General features: G+C 39.3%; 1 protein-coding gene across 4 annotated transcripts in view; it reads left to right on the top strand.

The window, feature by feature from the left end:
- Positions 1 to 17,363, top strand: part of CAPN11 (calpain 11) — a 44,046-nt gene extending 26,683 nt beyond the window's left edge. For 3 of the 4 annotated variants that reach the window (XM_083349114.1, XM_083349115.1, XM_083349116.1), the window contains exons 7-22: positions 2,618 to 2,701; positions 2,786 to 2,871; positions 4,028 to 4,102; positions 6,515 to 6,675; positions 6,938 to 7,107; positions 7,218 to 7,229; positions 7,735 to 7,946; positions 8,233 to 8,272; positions 9,983 to 10,048; positions 11,018 to 11,075; positions 11,207 to 11,271; positions 12,217 to 12,285; positions 12,412 to 12,490; positions 13,858 to 13,974; positions 14,483 to 14,541; positions 15,502 to 17,363. In XM_083349114.1, the coding sequence (XP_083205240.1) occupies positions 2,618 to 2,701; positions 2,786 to 2,871; positions 4,028 to 4,102; positions 6,515 to 6,675; positions 6,938 to 7,107; positions 7,218 to 7,229; positions 7,735 to 7,946; positions 8,233 to 8,272; positions 9,983 to 10,048; positions 11,018 to 11,075; positions 11,207 to 11,271; positions 12,217 to 12,285; positions 12,412 to 12,490; positions 13,858 to 13,974; positions 14,483 to 14,541; positions 15,502 to 15,528 (1,380 nt within the window). In that variant the 3' untranslated portion in view covers positions 15,529 to 17,363. Of the gene's footprint in view, positions 1 to 2,617; positions 2,702 to 2,785; positions 2,872 to 4,027; positions 4,103 to 6,514; positions 6,676 to 6,937; positions 7,108 to 7,217; positions 7,230 to 7,734; positions 7,947 to 8,232; positions 8,402 to 9,982; positions 10,049 to 11,017; positions 11,076 to 11,206; positions 11,272 to 12,216; positions 12,286 to 12,411; positions 12,491 to 13,857; positions 13,975 to 14,482; positions 14,542 to 15,501 lie in introns of those variants that run through there. The other variant, XM_083349117.1, reaches the window with a different exon arrangement.
- Positions 17,364 to 21,071: the final 3,708 nt, after the last annotated feature.

A 21,071-nucleotide genomic window follows, 5' to 3' on the forward strand; every position in this document is an offset into this window, starting at 1 on the left:
ACAGGGAATGGGACCATAATTGATTAATCATATTCTGCGCTTGGATCCTGGATTTACTCTCATTTGATTTATTTGCACGTTGCCAAGCTTGGGACTTTCTGGGCCAATTTTAAATATGAAGTTGGTAAAAATAAAGTCAGATTTTACGTACAAATACACATAAGTCTAAGCAAAAGAGTTATTGTCCACAGTGTGGTTATCTGTATATCTGAGTTGATTTTTCTTTTCTTTTTCTTGTTCAACTTGTTTGTGAAGGAAAAAAGTACAGGATAGACCAAGGAAACATTTCCAAATACGTTATGGAACATTTAGAGACTAATCAGTTATTTTGGTACTAATGTCATCCACGTTCTTCTGAATGCACTAGCAGACTTGCAAGTGAATGCTCACTTTTTATGTGTGCATATATGTGTACACGTCTTTGAATCAATGTTGATTCATTTTAACTGCCTGAACAAGTCCCTGCAGTTTTTATGACAAAGTTTTTCAAAAGTAATTTGCCATTGCCTGCTTCCTATGGCTGAGAAAAAAATGACTGGCTCAAGGTCACTCAGCTGGCTTTGTGTTTAAGGCAGGACTAAAACTCACAGTCTCCCAGTGTCTAGCCTAGTGCCTTAAGTATTACACCAGACTGATTCAATAATAATAATAATAATAATAATAATAATAATAATAATAATAATAATAATAATAATAATAAGTTGGAAAGGACCTTGGAGGTCATCTAGTCCAACCCCCTGCTCAGGCAGGAAACCCTATACCATTTCAGGCAAATGGCTGTCCAGTCTCTTCTTAAAAACCTCCAGTGTTGGAGCCTTCACCACCTCTGGAGGCAGGTTGTTCCACTGGTTAATTGTTCTGTCAGGAAGTTTCTCCTTAGTTCTAGGTTGCTTCTCTCCTTGACTAGTTTCCATCCATTGCTTCTTGTCCTGCTTTCAGGTGCTTTGGAGAATAGCTTGACTCCCTCTACTTTGTGGCAGCCCCTGAGAACACTGGAACACTGCTATCATGTCACCCCTCACCCTTCTCTTTGTTAAACTACACATACCCAATTCCAGCAACCGTTCCCTATATGTTTTAGCCTCCAGTCCCCCAGTCATCTTTGTTGCTCTTCTCTGTACCCTTTCTAGAGTCTCAACATCTTTTTTGCATCGTGGTGACCAAAACTGGATGCAGTATTCCAGGTGTGGCCTTCTCTGAATACTCACTGTCATTTCAATATAATAAAATCTTTTAAAAGATCTTAAGTTGTGGATTGCTACTAGTATATTTAATAGCTCATGTTACGCACAATAAAAGATGACGTATTGATATTCTTTGAAGGTTAAAGAGCATAACCAGGGAAAAGAATACAATGTTCTGGTCATGATATACGAACTTAAAAGAACTTGAAGCACTTGCTAGAGCAAATCCAGAGGGCTAAACCCAGCATCAGTAATGAAGCAGAAGTCTGTTTCAGTACTCTTAATTTTATTTTCCAAAACTCAGACTCTGAACTAAACATTATCCAATCTACTTGAACGCTTTTGCCTTCAGCCAGAAAGATAGTTAAATGATGAAGGAGATAAAATTGCATGGTCTACAAGACCTGGACCCAGGAATTAGTGTTGACCTGGACTTAGGGGACAGTATCAATTGTGAATACATGCAGATGCCCCAGCTATCTCTGGCCATTTGCAGAACCATGAATGCAAGGTCATAAAAGGAGAGCAAAGGAAATACCCAATATCCTAACCCACCCGGGAACATCTGGTGTCTTGGGAAAACACCCCAAAGGGAACATTTTTAGCTACTTCTGCTTTCTTCCTTTCTTATCTACCGTGTGCCAGCCTTAAAGGGTGAAGTCTTTATCTTATGTGTGTCAGCTTTGCTGAGTGAGTTGCTTATGTAATCAAAGAAGGTATAAAAAATAAGGCTTTTCTGATATTTGGGGCTATTTCTCTTTTTTTTAGAGAAGGCCATCTTTGTTCAGCTGAATAAAAGCGTAAAGCTTGAAGGCAACTTCTGGTTTCCTGTACTTTTTTTATCAAGCAAAACCTCAGAACCTGCACAGCACTAGGATGAACTGGTTGTGCTCAGGTATCACCTGGAATACAGTACAAGCTTGGAAGAAGTTTCTGCAAACTTTGCATATGTAGTTTGCTTTGGACCATGAATGATGGCAACCGAACAAAGCAGACCAGACTGAGAAATCAATGCCACATAGGCCAGGATGACTTTAATGCAATAACAGAATATTGAAAGTCTGGATGTTCTATCTTTTCCTTCACTTGTATCTTTTTGTGAACTAGCACGACATGTCTGAGACGTTTCCTTAAGTTATTTTCTTGGTCTGGGCTCAAACCCCGCTTATCCAGTAGTAGCTCTTCTTCATCCCTCAAGGCCATTCCCTATGTCCATCTACAAAAGTCTATTCTAAAACTGAGCCATTACTTTGGAATCATGGTTTTGGGGAGGTTCTTCTTCTACAGACTGTACTTAAAGTTGTCTCCCAGATTGATAAGTTTTATTGCTCCCCCTGGTTCTGTGGTCTTTAATTTCATGCCATCTGATTCTAGCTGGAGGAACCAGGACACCTTGCTTATTATGCAATGTATTTTTTTTTCCTTTTTCTCAGATTACAAGTGCATTTGACATGGAAGCAGTTACCTTCAAGAAACTAGTGAAGGGTCATGCCTACTCAGTCACAGGATTTAAAGGGGTAAGTTTCTTTTTGTGGAGTTATGAATATCAATTCAAGGATTTAATTACTTGCGTACATAGCCTAATGTCTCAAATTTGACAGGTGGAGTATCGCGGCCGTCAAGAAGAGCTAATTCGCATAAGGAATCCCTGGGGTCAGGTCGAATGGACTGGCGCATGGAGTGATAGGTGAATCATAGAACCGTAGAGTTAGAATGTCCTTCAGACACATCAAGTCCAACTTTTGCTCAGTGCAGGATCCACCAGAGCATCTTTGACAAATGACCATGTTTGAAAGTTCATAGTAAAGAACACACCACTTCATTTGGCAGCTGCTAACAAGAAACGCTTCCTGATAGCTAGCTTTATTCCTTGAAATTTTAACTTTTAGTGGTGCCTCTGCCCTTTGGGGCAATAAAGAGTAAATCTGTTCCTTCTGTTTGATAACCTCACTCTTATATGAAGACCTTGGTCATATCTCCCTTCAATTTATGTTGGCTAAACCTACCCATTTCCTTTAACTGTTCCACATAAAATTTGTTTTCCAGCTCATTCACCATCCCTGAATTTGCTCTAACTGTCCTTTTTGAACAGTAGTGCCTGGAATTGGACACCGTATCCCAAATGGGATCTGATTACAGTAGAGTGGAACAATAACTTCCTATGATATGGTTTCAGTTCATGCTTCACTACCACCACAAAGTAGCCTTTGCCTTTTTTAATACTGCACCACACTGCTGGCTCACATTTAATTTACAGACGATAAGTACAGCCAAATCCCTTCACGTGAACTACAGCCAAACCATATCTTCTCCATCTTAGATGAACAATTTTTCTACCTACAAGTCGAACTTTTACATTTTTCATATCATCATATCATTTTCAGCTCACTATTCCAGCCTGTCTGGATGCTTTGGGATCTTTTTCATCTAAAATATTAATCAGCCTTCCTAATTTTATGTCATCTGCAGACTTTGTAAATGTCTGCTTAACAAACCCATACAAGTCATGAGAGCGACATGGTCCTATTATGTTAATTTCCAGTCCAATGGTCTCTGATACAAGCAGTTTGTATACGAGGTTGTCAATTTTAAAGAATTTTTTAAAAAGTAGTGAGTCTTGAATGACATTGATTCTTTGGGCAAGAATCTTTTCCAAATCTATTTGAGAATGCCCAGAGTTGACTAACTTTTTTCTCTCCTTACGAAATATATATTATATCACTGAGCTTGTAACTATAAAGTAGCCCTTTGCTGTTCTTTAGTAACAACATTCCCAGCTAAAATTGAAAGTAGTGCAACAGTATAGGGAAAATAGCATAATTGCCTTTTTGCTGCCATTTTAGCTCTTCTGAATGGAATGAAGTAGATCCTGATGAGAAGGATGAATTGCAACTGAAGATGGAAGATGGTGAATTCTGGTAAGTTCTGAAATCTGGGAGACAATTCTGTGTGCTGTACACTAGGCATGTATCTTAATTACTCCTAAAACTTTGGCAGTATACAAGACTAAATAATTGCCTCTTAAAATATCTTTGTGTTAGAACCACTAATACAGCAGAGGAAACCAGCATAGCTACTGAATTGTTTTCATTTCCAATCAAGGCACCCACTTTGCTGCCTTCTCCAGAAGAACAAAGTTCTCCAAGTAAAAAAAGAATTGAAATAAAGAATAACTGAGCAAAGAAAACAGCATAAAAGCCACAGAATGAAGTTGCCTGCATTGAGGTTTGTTCCAGAGAAGCACCTAACACAAATATTATTTGAGGGAACACCTGCTGCCGGCATCAAGCTCCCTTCGTCCAGTGCGCTCGCAGAGGGAGGGTCTTCTCAGGGTGCCGCCGATAAAAGATTGCCGGCGCATAACACCCAGGGGGAGGGCCTTTTCCGTGGGTGCACCTGCCCTCTGGAACCAGCTGCCCGTGGAGCTCAGGGCTGCCCCTGACCTACGCTCATTCCGCCGGGACCTGAAGACTTGGCTCTTTGAGCTCTCTGACCCAGGCTGAGAATTTTTAACTGGGGTTTTATTTTCAGGGATAATTTAATCTTTTAATTCTCTTTTAACTTTGTATTTTATATTGATGTGATTTTAAAATGCCCTGTAAACCGCCCTGAGTCCTTCGGGAAAGGGCGGTATATATAAATCTAATAAAATCTAAAATTTAAATATTAAAAATGTCAATACTTCAATATCAAAGATAAGCACCAGCTGACTGCAAGAAACAAAGCAGCTGATATACAGTATAACTGCAGTTATAACTGAACCCCGAGGATGGAAAATCGACAAGAAGGAAAAAAAAATACCAATTAATGCACCACCAAAATGAAAGGCCAGACTGGAAAATAAAATCAGCATGCCAAGATCAGATGCAAGCAAACTAGAACAGATGAAAGAAAAGCAGTTGAAGAATAAGAGGTCCAAAGAATACCTGTTCAAGCAAGAAACAAGGCAGTACCGGAAAAAATAAAACAGCAAATAACAGTCATAGCGAAGAAAATCAGTAGATACAAAGTTGGAATTGCCCATTATAAATGGAAGCTACAGTTTCGGTCAAATCAGAAACGTTTTTAACCAATCCATCAATGAAGAGAATGTACCAGTGAAGCCAAAAGGAAACAATTTATAATAACACTATTACAGGGCAAGAAAGATGTAGAATTGGTCGGAGGCTTTACAAGTCAAACAGATAAGTACCTGCAGCTAACATCCCAGACGTTGATAAAAAAGACAAAAAAAATATCTGAATAGTGGATGTGGCAGTACTTGAAAGAAAACAGAATTGAAGACACTAGCAAAAATTACAAAATACAAATACCTGTAAATAGAAGTAGAACCTCCGTGGCAAAAGAAATCGAAGACAGTACCAATAATAATAGGCACCAGATGCAATCCCAAAACAACGGGAGCACATTTGAATACTATTGGTATTGACAAAATCACCATCCGTCAATTGCAAAAGGCAGTTTTACCTGGGATAGCTTACATCCTGTGATGATACTTTTTAACACCAAACCACAACAGCTGCCTATTCCAGATTCTTGGGAAGACTTGATAGGTGGATAAAAATTCCAAATTCAGTCCAAACATCTGGCTGACTGTACAGCTAACCATAATGACAGTAAATGAGTTTTGCTGAAGGAAAATCAGAATTGAAAAGTGAACCCTGCCTCATCAGCTTTTTTAATATTGAGAGCATCTCCAGACATGTGGGTGAAAGCAATCCTGATCTTGTTGTACATTTATCGGCCCATTTTGATACTAAGCTGTTCAGAGTGATAGATATCAAAATTGATTGTGAAAAGCTCCAGGACCATCTTTTAAAATAGGTTGAATGATAAATAATAAAAAATCGGTAAGGAAACTTGGGATACTTACTGTGTAAAGAAAGACTAAAATGCTTGAAATTTTTTAATTTGGAATAAAGGCAACTTGATTAAAGTATATAAAATCAAACATAGCATGGAAAAAATAAATAGGGAACAATTTTTCAGTGAAATCAGGTATCTGCATGGAAGGAAATTTAAAACAACTAAAAGAAATGCTGCTTCATACTGTATGCAAACATCCTATAGTAAGCTTCCCAAAACCTACTGCAAAGGAATAATTTTGAAAGAATTTATGTTTCTACTTCCTGCTTTCAAGCACCCAGGAGGCATCTGGTTGGCTAGTGTGAAAAAGCAAATGATGGACTAAGATGAGTTTTGACCTGGTCCAGCAGGACTATTATTACAGTTTTAGAGAATAGTTGTACGGATTATTTTCTTCTGCTGTAAAGTAGCACTGAGACCATCATACCTGCTTTTGATATTCTTACTATGTCTTGCTCCTTCAGGATGTCTTTTCGAGACTTTATGCGTGAGTTTTCTAGACTTGAGATCTGTAATCTCAGCCCAGATGCTCTGACAAAGGATGAGACAAAGAAATGGCACACTTCATTATTTGAGGGGGGCTGGCGACGGGGCAGTACTGCTGGAGGATGCAGAAACCATCCAGGTAATGGGGATTTTCTCTACTTACTCCACTATCTTCTCTGTCTCGTACTTGATGGATTACTATAGACTTCATCACATATAATTAGATTAAAAAGAGGGACCATCTTGAGCCTATTGAGAGGGTAGAAGTCTGAAAGTCAGCTCTCTTGTCCTCCATTGATTTTTATTCCTTGACATGGCTTCTTCCTGGATCTTACTCATTTCAAGTGATGCTGTCTAGATTTGGTGCTGAGATTCACTATACTTATCCATTCATCTTGCAGCTACGTTCTGGATTAATCCACAATTCAAAATCAAGCTTTTAGAAGAAGATGATGACCCAGATGATGATGAAACAGCATGCAGCTTCTTAGTGGCTCTGATGCAAAAACATCGAAGAAAAGAGCGACGCGCTGGAGGAGACATGCACACCATTGGCTTTGCTGTCTATGAGGTAACACCAGGTGGTTTTATGGTTTTCCTAGTCTGGAGCAAAGCTAACACAAAACCTGTTCATAATCTCTCTCTCTCTCTCTCTGTCTCTCTCTTCCCTCCTCCCCACAGGTTCCTGAAGAGGTATACCCTGAGCTCTACCAGTCCATTATTTGAACTGTTTGTGATAGTGGAAAATGGCTGACTGAAATAGGCTGAGATGTAGACAGTCATCTCTCGTAATTATTCCACAAAGCATTTGAAAAGGGTGCTTTCCTCTTAACTTGAAACCATCATAATTTGCCCACAATTACTTTGATGGCTACAGTGTGGATTAATTAAGATACACAATGCTGTATATATTCTGAAACTTAAAGGGGTCAGTTGTTAATAAGGGGACACAGAAGCCTTCCTGTAAAAATATTAATTGGGTATGTATGTACCTTCTTTATTTCAAGAAAAGTGTTTTGACTTGTATCTTCTCCTTTATGCTTTTGAGTTGTGTGTGAGTGTGTGGTTATACGCACACGCATATATGATTGGTTGGGCAGCTGTATAGAATACCTGAGTCCACCGCCCTGAGTCCTTCGGGAGAAGGGCGGTATACAAATAAAATTAATAATAATAATAATAAATGCTTCTCTCCCAGGCCCAGGGCTGCCAAAGTGTTCATCTGAAGAAGGACTTCTTTCTGAGGAACCAGTCTCGAGCACGTTCAGAGACCTTTGTCAACCTGCGAGAAGTGAGCAATCACATTCGCCTGCCACCTGGTGAATACATCATAGTTCCCTCCACCTTCGAGCCCAACAAAGAAGCAGACTTCATTCTGCGCGTCTTCACAGAGAAACAGTCAGACACAGAGTAAGTCCGTGCTTTGTGATCTTCCCTCTAATATGATTGGGGGGGGGGTTTCCCCCAGAGACCTATAAGTAACCTTAGGCTTTGTTCTGTCTGAAAATCTCCTGGGGTATTAAGAGTTTCCTTGGGGGAAAAAGAAGGTGCTGGTCACACAGTACCACAACAGACTTCAGTTTCATCTATCTCTGAATAGAAGGCAGTAGGAATAGAATGTTTCCCCTGTCTTCCCACTTTTACAAGAGCATTGGGATCTCTAAGTATTCTTTCTATTTTTTTCTTTTTTTTTTAGGGTGCTTGATGATGAGATCTCTGCAGATCTACCAGATGAGGTGAAGTTGAACTACCGGGGGCATTATTTCTTTCACTGTTCTTGCCTTTTTCAATGCAGTATCTGTCCAAATGGCTTGGACTTGAGTTCTCATAATCTTCTTACATCGTGGCATTGAAATTCAACCCACTTCACAGGCACAGGTTGAGAAAGAGCTGTTCTGTGGAGGATTTTTGAAAGCCATAAGATGGGCAGGTGCTTTAAAACAAACATGGTTACGCTTGCTTCCAATTTGCATGTTTCCATGCTTGGTTTACCTTTCCAAAAAACCTGAACGCTCCCTTACTAATTAAAATAGGCTTGGGTAGAAGGAAAAATAAGAAAGAACTGAAACAAGATGATCCCAGGTGACAATTGTAAGAAGGTTCTAAATCAGGGGTGTCAAACTCGCAATGTCACGTAACATGTCGCGACGTATCGCAACTCTCTCCCCATTGCCGGAGCTGGGGTGGGCGTGGTTTCGGCATGACACATCTGGCCCACAGGCCAGCAGTTTAACACCCCTGTTCTGAATTGACTTTAATGTTGGGAGGATATAACATATCCTCAGTTTACGTTTATACGTAGATAGACATTTCTAGAAGATTCCACGACATTGTTTTATCCAAGTATTGTTTAACGTAGAAGTATTCAAGTATTGCTTAATCCCCTGCAGCACCCATATAATCCACCAGCACTCCCCAGGATCCAACCTTGACCAAATAAGCCCTTTGTCCTAATTTTATTCCTTTTAATTCAGAGGGGAAAAGGAGTTTTAAAGTGTCAATTTCTGTGATGCAGTGTACACCTGCAGGAACACAGAGAGAGTGTTTGGGCAACACAAAGCTTTCCCAGAGAGAGAGCTGGATTAAGAGACTGCACAGTCCCAAGGGGTGGGGGTGGCGGAGATAGGAGAGGTTCAGGGTAACCATACCCTAGTATCTCTCAAGCTATATCTAGTAGCTTAGAAACTTACAACTTTAGTTTGGCAAGATTTTGTCCGTTAGGTGTAAGCAAGGAAATTGAGCTTGAATGAATCTCAGTCTCTCATCTGAGCCCAGAATTTCCATTGCATCAAAGAGAATTCAGAATTGCTGTAGCTCTGCCGTCTGTAGAGCTTTCCTCCCCTTGGCTGTGTGGAGACTTTCCTGATATTTTTTTTTCTTCTTAGCATTTTCCCCCAAGTGCAGGGTCTGTTGTTTTTTTTATAGATCAACTGAGTGTTGCTCCAATGCGGGGGTAGGCAACCTTGGCTCTTTTATGACTCGTGGACTTCAACTCCCAGAATTCCTGAGCCAGCGTGGCTGGCTCAAGAATTCTGGGAGTTGAAGTCCACGAGTCATAAAAGAACCAAGGTTCCCTACCCTTGCTCCAGTGGTTGCAAAAGGAAATAACCAATTGACTTGTCACCTGAGTCTCAATATGTGAGCTGAGAAAGAATGACTGGCCCTAAATCACCCAGCCGGCTTTCCATGTTGAAGGCAGGACTAGAACTCGCAGGCTGCTGGTTTCTGGCCTGGAGCCTTAACCACTAGATCAAACTGACTCTCTAACCAAACTCACATTTGAGGGACTTGAATTAATCATGGGACCATAGAGTATTTGGGAAGTAAGGAGCATATAGATGAAGCGGGTTATTCTGTGCGCCTCCCACATTACACCTAATGTGCCCTTGCGCAAAAGTAGTATGTCGATGGCTTAATCGGGTCCTCCTATTTTTTTGTTTCCTCAGGAAGAAATATCTGAGGATGATGTAGATGAAAATTTCAGGAATATGTTCCAGCAGCTTGCAGGAGAAGTAAGTATTGTGCGTTAGCTTTCCTATAAATTCTGTCTTCTTCAGTTGTCGTATGGAGTGAGGAGTAGAGAAAATAGCGGCTATCGGTAGTTACTTTGAGTAACATAATACTGAGCAGGCTTTGAGGCCATTGCCATTTAGACCAATTTAGTAGAGGAAGCAATACAGGTAGTCCTCGACTTACAACACTTTGTTTAGTGACTGTTCAAAGTTACAACGGGACTGAAAAGAGTGACTGATGACCATTTTTCACAGTTACGACCTTTGCAGCCTCCCCATGATCATGTGATCAAAATTCAGATGCTTGGCAACTGGTTCATATGACCATTGCTGTGTCCCAAGGTCACGTGTATCACCCTTTGCAACCTTCTGACAAGCAAAGTCAGTGGGGAAGCCAGATTCACTTAATACCCGGATTACTAACTTATCATTTGCAATGATTCACTTAACAGCTGTGGCAAGAAAGGTCACAAAAATGGGACAAAACTCACTTAACATATGTCTCACTTAACAACTGAAATGTTGGGGTCAATTGTGGTCCTAAGTCGAGAACTACCTGTACATTTGAATTAAAGACCTCTTTGATATGATTGCCTTGAAGGTAATCTTCTTTGAGCCTAATTTGGTCTATAAGATATTGTGGGGATAAAGTGAGAGTTAAAAGCACATCTTATATCATCAGAAGCTTGGGAAAGTAAAACAAATGTTTGATTAAAAATTCATATATCATGAAATAAATTTTTTAAGTGGTTGTCATTGGAATAAACTACATTGGCTGCAGAGTTCCACAATCAGAATTCCCATGATTGTATCCATTGTTATGATCTTCCCTTGACACACATTTGTAGACTGCCCTAGATAGTGTCAGCGTGTGAGAAATTATCAGCAATCTACTTTCAGAAGAAATTGGGATTTTTGATACCTTTGAACAATTATAAGCAACTAATTATCCATTCTCCATTATTCCAGGACATGGAAATCAGTGTTTTTGAACTCAAAACGATTTTGAATAGAGTCATTGCTAGACGTAAGTACTGTTTAGTCACTCTCAGATTATAGGCAATCATATTGTTAGATCTTCCTTTCCATATTTGTATTCTAAGTGTTACTTTAGAAATAGTTTCCTCCATAACTGGCTCTTTTTCTTCCTTTGGCTAGACAAAGATCTGAAGACTGATGGATTCAGCATGGATTCTTGTCGCAACATGGTCAATCTGATGGATGTATCCTCTCTGCTATAAATAAGAGGGATTTCCTGGTCATAATAAAACAGACAAGCAAAATATATCCTATGTAGCCTATCCCATGTTAAGAAATACCTGGGCTTCTACATTATTCTGAACTGCAAATTATCCAAACCCGTTTAAGTTAGTATATAGCTTATTTTGTCCCTATGTAAACTTTGTGCAGGCTCATAAGTAGTCCAGAAAGAAATGTGTTAAAATAGTTTAGGATACTATACTAGAGATTATACTCTGCTCACAAAAGTATTCATTCTAGCACTAGTAGTAAGTCTTTACAAATGTTATGGGTGGAGAGTTAGAGTTGGAGATATTACAGATCTCATTTGAGAGAAAAAATAACATTATCTCTATTCTGTTATCTTGTTCAAAAAAAATTTCTTCCATAGGAGCACTGATGTAGGACCAAGGAAGCCAGAGTTGACCATTGGGGAGAAAAAAATTCTGAACAAATAAATGGAATTAAGCTATGAGATGAAGCTACTTTTCATTATGTTGACCCAAGACTCCTCAGGGACAACCAAATGGCTTTATGCACAAGCTTTAGCTAGGCATCACATTTGTCTCACCAATAATTACTTGCTGCTGTTCTATTTTTCTTCTGGTTTGAGAAGAGCCTGTTGAAGTAATAACTCTAGACTAACTTAATTGTCTAGATCAGCATATATAGTCAATTGCATTCTAAGATACCAATATACAACTTTAAAAATAGTATGAAAGAGCAGATTTTTGTGTGTTTATCGGGTGAACATGGAAAACCAGGAATCCTGCCAACATTATTTATGGGTTCTGTATCCCTGTTTTGGACGTCATAAACTGGAAGAGCACTATTTTCCCACCAATTTACCAATATTTCCCCAGACTTTCAGATTATAGGCTGTTCGTTTTACATTTTGAAGTTTCCTCCTTAACTGTTCTGCTCTTCAGAAAGACGGCAGTGCTCGTCTGGGTCTTGTGGAATTTCAGATTTTGTGGAACAAAATCAGGAACTGGCTGGTAAGAGAGATGTTGTTTATGCGTACGGTCACAGCTTTTGGTGGAAGGTGTTTAAAGATGATGAGAGTATGGGAAAAGAAATCTTAACCCCCTTTTTTGGTTATTTTTTGTTTATGTGTGGGGCAGAATGTATTTCGCCAGCATGACCTGGATAAATCAGGAACTATGAGCTCTTATGAGATGCGTCTGGCCTTGGAATCAGTTGGTAAGTCTGGAAGGGATGGTTAGAAAATGTGAGTTGGTAGGTCTAGGAATCTTTTATCAGCTGAAGAGATTGACATGTTAATTATGACATGTTTATTTGAATTTTCATTTATGCTGAATAAGGGATTTGCTCAATTAGTCTGTTATTTCCTGCAAGTACGATCGATGGAGGGTGAAAGGAGAATGAAATCCCTTTCTCAGGCATGGAAAATAAGGCTAATGAATAATATGGGTTGGGTTCCAGGCTCATAGATTGGCTATGAGAACTTTGGAAGGTACTTAGCCACTGATGCCAATGCTGCTTTCACATTCTGATTTGGAGATCTCTGAATTTGAGAACATGAAAGAGAATAGCAGTTCTGTGATGAATACAAATATGCTATTCATGTTGTTGAACTTACCAGGCAAAGCTCTAGAATCGCCCAATTCTTTTACATAGTTTGGAAACAAAAGAAATAAGTATTGTACTATGCCTGTGGAGCGTCTCCTGTCCTTGACTGTACAACTTCTTAATGAACAAGCCTTGAGCATTCAGATCCCTCTAAGTATGGGGTGTGGCTTTGCCTTTCTTCTTTTAGTGCCAAGAGTAGTCCAGACTTAGTTGTTCTTAGCTGTAGGCTTGGTCCTCCAGATTCTATTTTTACCTAGACATGAACCAGGAGAGAATTTTAAGCTCCTCTAATTCTGAGGATGGTGCCTTGAGAGTTCCAAGTTCCCAATCAGCGTGTCCTAATCTCTTACAGCTAATCTAACAATTGCTTGTTCATTTAAGTGAAAGGGACTCCTTTCTACAACTCATTCTTGTTCCTCCAAGGGAAACCTCACTTAATAATATAACTCGCAGTGCATTATTAGAGTGTTTTTCCTGGAGGAGCAAGCTAGACACAACCTTTCCCCTCCATTGTGCATTTAAGATATGATTTTCCTAAGACAGATTCTTGGGGAAAACATCTATCCTGGAGTTTCTCTTTACTCACTCCAAGGAGTATTTGCTTTTGTGGTAAAAACAAAAAAAACTCTAATATGACTTCTTATTGCAAATACACGCAGATCAATAAGTTGCTGTTTCCACTCCATTTCTTCCAAGCATGATAAGGTTTACCTCCAGCCTCTAGCAGGAATTCATGGGTGAGGAATCCCTTCCAAGCATCGTTTTTCAAATTTAGCAAGGACATCTCATAGCATCTGTTTCCGTATTATAAATATAGACATAATTTCAGCAACTAGGTGATTCCAGACTATTTCTGTGAGCTTATACCTAATATTATTCAACTTTCCAGAGTTTTTAAATCGTTTCCTGAATCTGTTGCAGTACTTTCCATGACTTTCACACTTGTCAAGATTAATGTTCCATTTTTACATCTGTAGGTTTTAAACTGGACAACAAGTTGCATCAAGTGATAGTGGCACGCTATGCTGACGAATCAATGGGCGTGGACTTTGATAACTTTGTCTGCTGCTTAGTCAAGCTTGAAACTATGTTCAGTAAGTGCTTACAGTGGAGGGGCTGATAAGGCAGCCGTCTCCAGAGGCAGTTAAAAACCCTCATTTTGTGTAGTTTCTTCTCTAAGCGTGATGTGTGGATTTCTGCTTTATCCTTGCAGTACAGCAAGACAATTTGACTGTAAAAAAAACAGCTGTGCTACACCAAGTCATTGAACTATGGAAAGAAGGAAAGAAGTAAGGGAGGGAGGAAAGGAAGTCCTATTGAGGTATAAATGAATTCTATAATCGGCTGACTATACAATTCATTTAAACCTGCAGGGGTGTTAATGTAACATGGCCATTTTAGCTCCCCAGATGAAGCTCTGTCAAGCTACAGAGGTAAACTGGGTCATTACCAAAATAAGTCATTTTTTTTAGTGGTTAGCTCTTCCTTCGATTGTCCAAGGTTTGATGTGTTTGCTCTTTTCAGGAACTAGTTGATGGAAAAGCTGGAATAAAAAATCTTTACCTAAATGACTTTTCTCTTTATTTTTTAAACACGTTTCAGGATTCTTCCGTAGTTTGGATTCAGAAGGCACTGGGAGTGCTGTGATGAACCTTAGTGAGGTAAGGAAGTTAAGACTGTTTTTGTGTGTTTTTAATTACCACTTTTTATTTTTGGACCTCATCTGGATACGGCAGAAGAAATTAGCAAATTAGAAGAGATAGAAGGAGAAAAAAAAACAAAGGTTTGGACTTGTTTGATAGAGAGTAGTGTTATCACTGAATTGAAGGAGAGAAAAACTTGAGAAAAAAATAGCTTTAAAGTGGCTTTAACACTTAATTCCTACATAATTCTGAAAAATAGGGCAGATTATTTATTTATTTATTTATTTATTTGTTTATTTGTTTGTTTGTTTGTTTTTATAAACCGCCCTTCTCCCGAGGGACTCGGGGCGGTGTACAGAGTAAGGTAGGCAAACATAATGAACAGTACTGAAAAACAATCAACAAAACAAAACAAACTGGGACCCCAATTAGAGCTATCAGGCCAGGCCGGACTGCTGGAATAGGTGAGTCTTCAAGTCGCGCCGGAAGGTGCGGAGGTCGAGGGCCATCCGGATTTCAGTTGGTAAGCAGTTCCAGAGGGCTGGCGCACCCACTGAGAATGCCCTCCCCCTGGGGGCCACCAGCCGACATTCCTTGAGCGGTGGCACCCTGAGGAGGCCCTCTCTGTGGGAGCGCACAGGGCGGTGGGGTGTTGACAATGGCAGAAGGTGCTCCCGTAGGTAGTCCGGACCCATGCCATGTAGGGCTTTGTATGTCATTGTTAGCACCTTGAACTTCACCCGGAAGGCAACTGGAAGCCAGTGCAGCGCACGGAGGAGAGGTGTGATATGGGAGTATCGGGAGGCTCCCAAAAGTGTCCGTGCCGCTGCACTTTGCACCAGTTGAAGCTTCCGAGTGGATCTCAAGGGCAGCCCCATGTAGAGAGCGTTACAGTAGTCTAGGCGAGAGGTCACAAGTTAGTATATCATTAGTTAGTATATCATTCTGAGCTTCTTTGTTGCTTTCTTTTCTCCACAGTGGCTGACACTCACAATGTGCGGCTAATGCAGTGATGGAACTTCATGAAGACCACCTAAAAGGACTAGAAGTGCCTTCCACATGTCGAATCTACAGACATAGGGCGGCCCATCAACCCTATCTGTTCTTTACCACTGCATCCAGTCCAGAACCTGCTTTCTTCTTCCTCTTGGCAAAAGACCCAACAATATCCTGTGATTTATGTTGTCTCAGATTTATATGTCAAAGCTTCTTCAGGAAGCAGGCTATTTCCTGCTGTTAGCATAGCTCTTGACAACAGCATTTTAGGAACTGGGGAAAGGCGGGTGAGGGGGCATGGATGCATGTTTGTTCATACATTGCATGCACATTTTAGTGATTTTATTGAGCTTATCAAGAGGGACTGCCTTCGGAGTTAGCAAGAGGCAGGATTGCAGTTCAGTTATTTCTCCTGATAAATTAGTCTTACCCTCTTCACTGGCTATGGCTGATTTTGACCTTGCAAGGAAGCCTCACTCTCTTTGCTGAGCAGTTCTGCATCTGCTACTTAGCTTTTTTTTTTCCTGTGGGAAAGTTACGAAGGGAATTGTGTCCCTGATTCAACTTTCAACACAATGCTTTCTAAACTAATGCAGTGACACTCTAAACTAGTGCCAAAGGTTGGTGAAATCAGGCATTTGCCAAGACGACTAAGAAACTGCTGTCACAAAGGGCCACTATTTTCACTTTATGAAAGAACTCAACAAAGTCAGAGGCAGAGGGAGAACACTCAATTTACAAGCCTGTTTCTTCTAAGGCACAGGTCTCCAACCCGCGGCTCCGGAGCCGCATGCCCTGTGGCTCCCAGTCCTCTGCCATGTGCAGTCCCCCAAAAAAAAGTGGGACTAAAAAAGTTCAACCAATCAATTCAAATATGCAGGGTAGGTGCATATCTCGCCCTGGCTCCACTCTTCAGTCAAATCCTGTTCTGTGCATGTGCGTATGTACGCGCATGTGCACACATTTTTTGCGGCTCCCAGTTTTTCCTTTTGTGAGGGAACCGGTTCCGAGTGGCTCTTTCACTGTTTCAGGTTGCTGACCCCTGTTCTAAGGGATGGGACTGCATTGTGAGTCCTTGTATTTCATAAACTGTACCAGAAACATAAGTGATCCATAGTGAGGTTTCTCTTTGTTCACTATTAGATTAGAAAAGCTAACCATCCAACTCATTAGAATAGGTTCAGCCAAGCAGCCTGTCCTGCTAGATTGGTACAGAATCCTAGGTAGAAAATGGTTGAAAAACATTTTTATCAGTAACCACACTGGAGAGTGTACCCCACTTCCCCTGCATCCAATGTAAGAACAATCTTTCTAGATTTATGAATTTAAAGTTTTAAAAACCAACACAGAAATAGTGAAGTGTGCTTAAGGGTATGCTTTCCTATTTTTTTTTATTTATCTCCACTAGAGCTTGGAGATTTTTAATAATGAAAATACTTTTTTTTAAGCAAAACTAAAGTATCTCTTGAATTTTATGTTTTATACATAGTAAATGAGAACATCAACATATTGCAAGCATAGCCTTCTATTTTAGAATATTTTCTGTTCCTACGCAACTAAGGATGTTTTGACAGGGTTTGGTGAATGGGCTAGGCTACTGTTGAAGTTGTAAGAATAGATCAGGTCACCACATGCCTTGTACGCCAAGCTTTAAGAGCAATATCTATGTACAACAAACAATGTGACTTAATTGAAGGAAAATGTTTATTTATGAGTGTTGTTTCCAGTCATGCCTCTGACTTGTCCTTGGCTAAAAATATCTTTTTTTTTCTTTTTCTTTTTTTGCTAGTAGCTTTATTATTCTGAAGGTATCAGAGTGGAATAAAATGTCTACACAGGAAATACACTACTTGTAGATCACTTCTTACTACTAAGTCGCTGTAGTACTATTGAATAGAATATCCTTTCAGGTAATGCTTCCCATCCTACATTGATTGAATAGGACCAGGCTAAAAGTTCCCATCTAACCTGCAGCCTCATCTTTCTGCAAATGTCCAACTTGCATAGTTAAGTAATTTGTGCAAAACAGGAGTTTGTACTATATAGACATGATTTCAGAATTGTGGCCTTATTCTTGATTAACAAACACAAAACAACCATTTATAAGAATATCTACTAAAGCCTAATGGTTTTCAGTTAGAAATATTGCAGGGGGGGGGGGCGGATCCTATGTTATTGGCACTAAATGAAAATTGTGAGAGGCGTATGCTTTACTAACCAAATAAGGAAATTATTTATGTCTTCTGGGCCTTCATAGGAAGATTATTCACTTGATTAAAAGGATGAGGTCACCACTCTGTAATCTATTCCTTTAAAAATGGGGAGGGGTGTAACACTGTTTTCTGTATTCAAGTCATATACACTAAGAAAGTGCAGATTTGCAAAGGGCATACAGTAAACCGTACATTCTTTCCCCAAGAGTTAGGTTTTCAGAAATCTACAAAAACTGCTGCTGGAGAAAAGTTGGGAGTAGAAGATTAAGTTTGTAATATGGATATGAGGTTTAGGTAGTTAAGTCCCAGCAGGGGAAGAGGGGCCAATGTGCTGAAGTGGGACTACCAGATCTGGGCTTTAGAAGTGCAAATGGCTACTAAATGGCATAGTTCTGTGCATCTATTTCACTTGACATTGTAGTCATCCACAGCCTCCATATTACTCCTGTAATAATAGAATATTCCCCTGCGCAGTATTGATCCAAACTCATGCCCTTGGTTGTGTCCAGAGGCTGGCAATGACATTACTGTTTTCTTGCAAGGATGTATATACTCTCTTGCTGCCTTCGCCCAAATTGCAACATATGTAAAATAATAGAAATTTATCAAATTCTGTTCATACGTATATTGTGTTTGTGCGTGTGCATGCATGCAATTCTATTAATAATGGTTAAAATTATTGGAAACTAATGGATTTTATTAGGAACCACTTGTTAAAGCAGGTTTCATAAATATTTTTACAAAAATTTGCAGACTACATTTAAAAAAACCTACTGTTCAATTGCATGAAAAATGTTATATACTGTGTACTACCAACAACTAATTATGAAATATGCAAGGATAACAATACCATTTATGTTTTGTTAAAATGGAAAAAATAACATAATGGAAGGGTGCTGTTCCAAGATTAAATGTACCATGTATTTGCTGCTTATACAGGATAAGATGGTTAAAATTCAGAAAAGGTGGAACTAAATGCAACCTAGTGTCCAAGCCATATCTGTATTACTTTTACAGTCTTAAAAATAAGAGGAATTGTCTGCAGATAGAAAAACCTGATTCTGATGAAAGATTCTTGGAAATTCTAATGGTTGAATATTATTTCATAAGCTTCTGTTGAACTGATTGCAATATTTCTGCCTTAATATAGATATGAATGGTTTTACCTGCCATAATCAGCATGGTTGCTTTTGTTTTGTTTTAGACCAGAAATTGTAGTCTATCAATAAGTGTAACGAACTAATCAATACATGACAAAGTAAGCTCATAAATGTCATCAAAATAATTAAGTTGGAAGAGTAGAAAAGGTGGAACTATTAAAGCTATAACACTTCAGAATAACAGAATAAGAAAGTTGGAAGGGACCTTGGAGGTCTTCTAGTCCAACCTCCTCTTCAAACAGGAAACCCTATGCCATTTCAGACAAATTGTTGTCCAATCTCTTTTTTAAAACTTCCAGTGTTGGAGCATCCACAACCTCTGGAGGCAAGTACTTCCACTGATTAATTGCTTTAGCTTTAAGAAATTTCTCCTTAGTTCTAGGTCGATTCTGTCCTTAATTAGTTTTCATCCATTGCTTCTTTTCCTGCCTTCAGATGCTTTGGAGAATAGGTTGATTCCCCCTCTTCTTTGAGGCAGCTCCTTAAATATTGGAACACTGCTATCATGTTACCCCAGTCGTTTTTTAATTAAACTAGACATACCCAATTCCATTGATCCTAGCCTAAACTAGAAATATCCAATTTCCATTTATCCTAGTATAAACTCTACTGTAGGAAGAGGTAGCAGTCTTAATTAGTCTCTCTGAAGTAGTATTGCATGATGCATACAAGAAACACAAAAGAGGGTGAAAATATAAAATCCAATCCAATTCTATATTTTATTCAGAAACCAGCAGGTGGCATAATAGCTCTTTTAACACAGATTGCTATCCTGCCTGTTACTCTTAGATTCCTAAAATGACTGGAAGATGACTGACTTGGTTTAAGAACACAGGGAAGCGTTTGTTAGATTGGCTTAAGGGAAATTATGCTCATTCATTGCTTTAATATATAACTCAGAATGAGAACTTAAAGATCCTCAAAGAATTTATGAAGAGCTGTCTTAAATTTATGTTGGACTAGTATAAAACAATATGTTAAATCGTATTCCAGGTAAGTAGTCCCTATTTTGTTAGATTGGATTCATATCACCTGGAAGGGCTGAAAGAAATTAATGCAAAATTGATGTGCCTTGAACTTTCTTGTTTTTTGTGTGTGCCTTATTTTAGAATAGCTCTACTCCTATTATGCTTTTTTAGAATTATCCTCTTTTGGAAAGTGGAAATGACAGAGATTATTTCTGTAAAACTTTAGAAATACTTTTCTTCTTTAATTTTGCCATGGCACTGCTCCCGATTATAAGTTAGCTACCAACTTATAGTATTATTTTTTTCTAAACAATTAAACTGGAATCCAGGTTATTTCCAATTTGAAAGTGTTCTGGAAAAAAAAACCAGAATGTGATCTAAAAAAACCCAAAAGCTTCTCCTATGTGGAATTAAATATATATGCAGCAGTTTGAGTCATCCAGAAATTAAACTTTGATCCAAAAGTCAGCTGTTGCAGGAAACGAGCTCTTAATGTTTATCCCAAGTATTTATTTAAATAGAGAAAAATCTAACTCCTAATATCCTTCAGCTTGGAATAGTAATAAGCTTTCATGGACTTCCTGTGCTCATTTGGCACGAGCATTCATCATGCTAGGTGGCTACAACTGAAAAACCATGTGCCAAGCTTCCAACAAGCGCAGTTTGTTCTTTCCTTCCTGGGTACTGCTTCTGTTTCGGTTCAACAATCCAAAACCCTGGGAGTAAGAATGTATCCTGATGTTCTGTCTTTAGAGACAATATATTTAGAATCACACAAAGCACTGCCCTGGTAAGGCTTTGTAGGAGGCCAGCATGCTTTTCCTGTGTTTTGGGATTAGCCGCACCTCACAGCTGGATATGAAAAGCTTCCAGGAAACTTGTGTGAATGGATAAGGTGGAGCTTTCTGTGGCTCACCAAATATAATTCAGTGTTTGGCAACATCTTTTTTTTTCTTTCCGTTCCTCTTTTCTCATGTAAGGATCTCTGAACAGCTCTGGGGCATGAGCTTTTGAGGTGTCAACAAAGCCATCTCGGGGCTGTGGCACCAGTTAGCCAGGGTTGGCGGGCTCCCATCAACAGCTCCAGAATCTCAAATTGGGCTAATGTACTGGGGAGCGGAGGCAGAGGAGTGATTTTTTTTCCCCACTTGTAAAACTTATTCTAGGCATGTTCCAATAAAGAAAGAGGTTTCCTTGGTGTGCTGAAAGGA

Source organism: Vipera ursinii, assembly GCF_947247035.1.
Source record: "Vipera ursinii genome assembly, chromosome: 1".
Classification (NCBI taxonomy): Eukaryota; Metazoa; Chordata; class Lepidosauria; order Squamata; family Viperidae; genus Vipera; species Vipera ursinii.